Below are 6739 nucleotides of genomic sequence, written 5' to 3' on the forward strand. Positions count from 1 at the left end.
ATCTAAAAATTAATTTATATGAAAATGTAACAAAGGCAAAATCTAATTTTGATTCTAATCAAATTTTCTCTAAACTTTGATATATATATATATATATATATATTACCTAGGTTTATTTATAGAGATTAAATTATGTAAGGATATGTTGTAAAATTCATGTTTTACCCCTCCAATCCCAACATACCACATCATCCTATCACATATTTAGAAATAAGCACAACTACACCCAATCAATTCTAATACCCATATATAAATCTAATCAAATTTGGAGTTTATTGAGATGTTGTTAGGTGTAGTAGGATGTATTGAATTTTAAGTAAAATACTGATATGATAATCTTTTATTAGATGATATAAAACATGGGTTTTACAACCTATCCTTACCAAATTCGTACTCTTATTTATATTGGACTCCTTATTTTCTACACTAAATTAACTCATTTGACACAAAAATTTTAAAAAGATGGGACATGTGATACAAAATTAAACTCTAATTGAAATTGAATTTTTACACTAAAATTAACTCACTTGGCACAAAAATTTAAAAGCTTAAATTATATGAAACACATGGTGCAAAATTAGACTCTAATTGAATTCTAATTTGAAATCTAATTGGATTTTCTCTCAGTTTTGTCTATATATATATATATATATATATAATTTAAAAGTTTGGATTAGATGAGACACATGGTGCACAATTAAACTCTAATTGAACCCTAATTTGAAATCTAATTAGATTTTCTCTCAGCTTCAGATTTGTCTATATATATATATATGAAATGTAGAAAACTAGGTCAAAACAAAATACCAATATGGTTGGTATCATAAAATTTTCATCTTATTAGAAACACAATATTCATTAAACAACTTTAACAATAGTAAAGATTTGTGCTCCTCTAGAGCCTAAACAAAAAAAAAAAACTCTCCCTTAGTAGGAGCCCTTTCCTCTTGCCTTAGCACGAGTCCTCCCACCCTTCATTGATACAGGTTCTTGCTAGGTCTTCAGTAGTCCATAGGGCTTGACTGATATGGACCAAATAGTTATAGACAGTATACAGCACCTCCAGCTCACTAAAGAAGAAGAAGAAGACATCTTCATTTCAACCACTAGTAGATCACACCTCTTAGAGGAATGTGCTTTGAGTCTTTTTGGCCGAGTTCTAGTAGATTGGCACCAGAATATGCGAGCTTTAAAGAGCACTCTAAAATCTGTCTGGAAGATGGGCTCAGATTTGAGGATTGTAGACGTTGGAAACTGCCCATGGAATTTGACAATAATCTCTTACTCCTATGCAGATGGAGAAAGGGATTATCAGTTGCAAATATTCCGTTCACTCATTCTCTGTTCTGGATTCAAGTTTGGGGTCTCCACTTTGAAAGCATGTTAAAAGAGGTAGGAAGGGATCTAGGCAACAGATTAGGTAAATACATAGAATCCGATAAGCAATCTTAGTTGTTAGAACAAGCTAAGTTGAAGAGAACATGAGCGGACCTACCTATCAATAAGCCTTTGCAAAGGGGTGAAAATGTCGTCAATCTAGAAGGAGATAAGTATTGGTTACATTTAAATATGAAAGACTTCCCAATTTCTGTTTTCTCTGTGGAATCCTTGGTAACGATGAGAAGCATTGTTCTGGGCATCCAAAAATCCCGAAGCCCATAGGCAATATGGGGATTGGTTACAAGCAAACAGTAGTCCCAAAAGCGAAATAAAAAAAAATAAAAAAAAATAAAAAAAAAAACGCCCCAGAGCTTCTAGCAGCAGTGGGTTCAAGGAACGGAAAGATGAAGGTTTCTAGCAGCAAATTTCGATAACCTCCAACTCGATGGACATGGAGGCAGAGCAGATGGGGTTCCCAACAACTCTGTCAAGCCACACACACCCCAAGAACACGAAACCAAGACAAGAAGGCACGTCAGTCATGCAACCAGCAAAAAATCAGGCAAAAGGAGACAAGGTAAGCCTCTTGAGCCTTGTGCCCCATTCTAACATGCACTCACATGAGCCCTAAAAACCCTTGAAGCGGGAAAGGAAGTAAGGGGTGAATCCTCTATAGTGGGCCTCCCAAAGCATTGTCCCTCAAAGGCCTAAGAAGTCACTAGCTCGTTGAAACCCACTAAAAAGCCGCCCTCTAGTAATGAGATCACCAACACCCCACTAGGCCCAGAAAAAGGGAATTAGGAGAAAATTGCAAGAGCCCAAGGAAAGCAAGCCCAAAACGCTAACCCATAAATACAAAATCTTGTTGGGCTTTCAGGCTCTAAAAGAACAGGCAGACTTGACTTTTCGGATGAAGATGAAGGCAAGCCTCAGAAGAAATTTTGTGACTCACACCGCATAAACGCACATGACACCTTTGAGAGACCAACGGTGGTTGCTAAACAGCACCACCGGAGCAATGAATTCCTTTTGTTGGAATTGCCGAGGAATTAGGAACCCTTGGACAGTTTACATGCTTCACGATTATGTGCGGCGCAGGAATCCTAAATTAGTTTTCCTCTCGGAGACTAAAATAAAGAGTAGAAGCATGGAGAAAGTTTTTTTTTTTTTTCTTTTTTTTTCTTTTTTTTTTTTTTTTTTTTCAATTGTATGCAACTTCTTTTCCAAAAAAAGAAAATGGAAATGTTTTATCAGAATATAATTGCTGAATAATACTTAAAATTCATGTTATATCCTTCAGGGAGGGGTGTATACATAACGTTTTGTGGACTGTGTTGCTCTCTGTCATATCTCATAATAAACTGTGTGACAACTTCTTGTTTTTATCCACTTTTTCACCCTCTCTGTCTCAGCCCCTTCCTCTTTATCAAAAAAAGAATGTACTAATAGTCAGCTGGTGTAGTAAAAAATTCAGTAATTATCAATGATGGCAAGTTTGGATTGATGGAGGAGAGAGGGAGGAAGAGTGAGGAAGAGTAGAGCAGAGTTGGTCAGAAATAATTAGAGAAATCAACTCATGGCAATGGCCAAGAGTGGACTTGCACATAGGAATCGCAATCTGGCCCATCATGTTGAAGGTGGGGGACAGGTTTTGTTCTCCCCGCCCTGGGATAATTTGTATAATTAAAAACAAATCCCTTCCTCTGACACTCAGAGGTTAATCCATTTTTATATATAAATAACACATAATATTATGTACTTATCAATGTCGTAAGTATGCTATATGTTGCTTGTGCTCTCTATGTTCTATTGTCTTTGGATTCATCAGGTTTCGATGTTACTTTGGCAGAAATGGGGCAGCGATCATCTTGCTCTTGTATATGAACTGGATTTTGAAGATAATGTCAAAGGGACATGAATACTTCTGCTTCTAAATCAATCCCTACGGGGATTGTACATTCTGGAGCTCTTTGTTCTTTGGAGCTACAAACGTTTTGCTGAACTGGCTTCTTTGCCATGTCTTGAAGGTGGTATGTAATTACTATAATTTATTAGGCATTGTTTATTTGGTCTTGCAAAGGTAGTATTTAGCTTGTTTTACTTGAGGTACTAGGTATTTACGAGCATCCCAATAGTTCTGAACGGTATGCGTTTTAAAATCAATGTAACAATAAAATCTTACGTTCTTTCATTGTAGAATATCCCAATATAGTCTTCACACCTGCTGTAAAGTGTTTATAAGCATGCTTTATCGGATAACACTCAACAAACCCAAATCATAGATGTTTATGTGCTTGAATTTGTTGGATCAAGTTTGTCTGTAGTTGAGAACCCGTTTACAAATTTTCAGATGCACAGAACTAGACTATTAGAGGAATTATCTGACCTGTTGTATTTTGATGTGGTGCTAAAATGAGATGTTCTGTTTGGCTTTGAGCTTGCCTGTGACACAGATTTTGGTTTTGCAGACTTGTTGAAACATTGATTTGTCTGTGGGGATAGGTGATAATCTTAATTACAAACAACTGATATATAGAAGTGGGAGCAGTGGTTGAGAGTTGAGACTACTTGAGAGCTTACAAAACTTGGGACGGCTATAAAAGCAGAGAGAAAAACCCAAGAACTCTCTTGCTCCCTAACAAAGATGGCAAAAACCACCAAAACTCTGCAAAATGAAGATATTTGCTAAAATACAAAGAATACTAACCGCTACTTCCTAACTGCAAAATGTTTGGGAAAAAAGGTAGGAAAGAACTGCAGAAATTATAGTCCTGAAAGATCTAGGACCTCATCAATCCAAGAAAAATCCCCAACAGCAAATTCAATATCGAAAGGAGGAAGAACGTATTCCTCTCCACATTCATCCCCAAGCGTAGGATAAGCATCAATGTCATCCATGAAATCCAAAAACGATTGTTCTTCTTTAAGATTTGGATCCACACTGCCTTCTTCTTTGTTTGAATTTCCTACTCGATTACCAACAAGAGCTGAAGTAGAGCTGTATAGAATTGGTTCCACATTGTCTTCTTCTTTGATTGAATTTCCAATTCCATTACCAAGTAGAGCTGGAGTAGAGACCTCAAGCACAGATGATGGGGAGGATGGATGTGAAAACAAATTTTTACACTCTTTGGACACTGCATTCACATCAGTCGATAACGAATTCTCATTTGGAATCAAAATCTCCTTGACATTGCGCTTACCACCCATTGGCTTGAACTCATTTTTTTCTTCATCATCACTTGAAGATTCAGTGGCATAAGGATCAGAGTATATAATACGAATTTTCCTCATTGACTTTTTCTTCAATGTGTCACAATTGTTGCCTTGGTTTATACATTTTTTGCGGTTAGCCATGTAGAGTCAAACCCCTAAAAATCCCAAAAAAGAAATACAATTAACAAGTACCCAAAACCCCAAATTGAAAAAAATAGCAATGATTTCGGAGATTAGTGCCACAGAACTTAACTACAAAACATGTCCAGCACCCAAAATATATTTATTTATTTTTATTAAAAATAAAACAAAATACTGAAAATAGAATAAATAATCCTAAAACAAATTGAAACTCTTGCCATTAATCACAAGTAAAAAACAAAAACTATATTTGTTCCTACATTGAATTAGCAAAAATAAAAAACAAAATAGAATAAAAATCCTAAAACCCATTGAAACCCCAGCCAAGAATCATAAATTAAAAACAGAAATAATATCTGTTTGAAAAAGCATCAAGAAATAAATGGACAAAAACCCACATACCGTTTTGATCTTTATAGCATGGAAAAGGCTGGGGAAGTCTGTTTCAGGGTCTGACCATGGCACCAAGAACAAGAGGAACGTGATAAAAGGCAGAGGCTGATTGATTTAGAGCTCCATAATTATGTCCTCTGTTTCACGCTCCTCTTTGTCTCTCTTGGGAAGCCTTCACTGTCTTGTACTTGTCGAGAAGAGAGAGAGAGAGAAAGAGATACATGTTAGAGAAAAATAACAAAAAGAGAAACTTACATATATATTCCAGAAAATTTGAATGCCTTATCCTTTTCCGAAAAGGAAAGGGTAACATAGAAAAATCAAGAATGCAATTTTTACTTTCAAGTTTTGGTGCTCACGTACCTAAAGTCAGTGAGTGATTTCTCTTCTCAGCAGCGTTCTTTTCTCTCTCTCTTTCTCTCTCACAATCTGTCTCTCTTCTCTCTTTCACTTTTCCTTTAGAGGAAAGGTACAACTACAAAGAGAACTATGATGCCATTAAAGCTAAGCCACAAAGCGCTTTGGAAGGACCACTGTCCTAATCCTAAATATAGCGATTTTAAATTTGATTGTTGTGTGATACGAGAACATTTATTTGTGTAGGTGTATCACTCTTAAAAAACAAAGTGAGTTCGATAAAACCGTATAAAAGGTCAAAGTTTGAGTCGTCGTACTCGTATGGATGTATGATAGAGTTGGTGTGGTGATTGACATCAATGCTAATGGTTATCTCAAAGGTTCAACCCAAATATACGAGAGTTTTCAGTTTTGCTTTTAAGAAGATAAGAATTTTCTTTTCTAACTAATTTTAGTATGAGTTGGATTGTTTCTTTTAAAAAATAAAAGTCTGAGTTGGATTTATAATTTTGTAATTTTAAGCTCAGTTTGTTTTGTTGTAAAACATTTTTAAATGTAAAAATATTTTATATAATTTTATGTGCAACACTTTTTTAGTAAAATCATTTTAGGTATTTTGTGTAATATGTAAAATTTTTCAAGCACAAATTATCAAAATTGATGGCATCAGACACATGTGAATATTTATCATCTTCTTGAGGGGTCCATTGCAGCTGGATACTTGGACCCAAATCAAGTCCCTAATATTTTGGGCAATTAAAAATTATAACTTAATAAATAAAAAAGTGTTGTATGCAATATACAAGAATGATTAAACTGACCATAAAAAAGAAGTTTAAATTACAAAGAGAACTATGGTTGTGATGCTCTCGTCAACGAAGGAGGAAGTATCCCATAGTGCTCTGGCAGTGGAATCTAATGTTGAATTAGTTGCAGTGATAGTGGGGGTTAAGACTCAGTCCACAAACCAACAATTTGATTCGTTGTGCTCTGAGACTAAAGCAACAAGTCCCGATGGATAAAATGATCATCTTCTTTAGAGCTTTGCTTCAAGAAGCCTCTTTGCAGGCCCATTCTTGTGCACGGGAATGATGGTGGCGACTCCAAGTTTGGTTTTGGGTCCATTACTATGGCTATATTGCTATTATTTAAAGGGCATTTAGATGTTTCAAAAGAGATCAAAGAGAGAAGGAGAGTTTATATTCTTTTAGATAAATCCTGTTTTTTTAATCACTCAGATATTATTTTGGGT

At 35.4% G+C, this 6739-nt stretch overlaps 1 protein-coding gene across 1 annotated transcript; it reads right to left on the reverse strand.

Annotated features, from left to right (window-relative positions):
• Positions 1–3834: 3834 nt before the first annotated feature.
• Positions 3835–5822, reverse strand: LOC111997354 (uncharacterized). The gene is made up of 3 exons (XM_024029436.2): positions 5494–5822; positions 5140–5317; positions 3835–4751 (listed from the first exon to the last, which is right to left on the reverse strand). The coding sequence occupies exon 3, from the start codon at positions 4735–4737 to the stop codon at positions 4144–4146; it is 594 nt and encodes a 197-aa protein (XP_023885204.1). The 5' UTR covers positions 4738–4751; positions 5140–5317; positions 5494–5822; the 3' UTR covers positions 3835–4143.
• Between the last annotated feature and the right edge of the window lie 917 nt (positions 5823–6739).

This window comes from Quercus suber, unplaced genomic scaffold, assembly GCF_002906115.3.
Source record: "Quercus suber isolate HL8 unplaced genomic scaffold, Cork oak 2.0 scaffold_43, whole genome shotgun sequence".
In the NCBI taxonomy this organism is placed as follows: Eukaryota; Viridiplantae; Streptophyta; class Magnoliopsida; order Fagales; family Fagaceae; genus Quercus; species Quercus suber.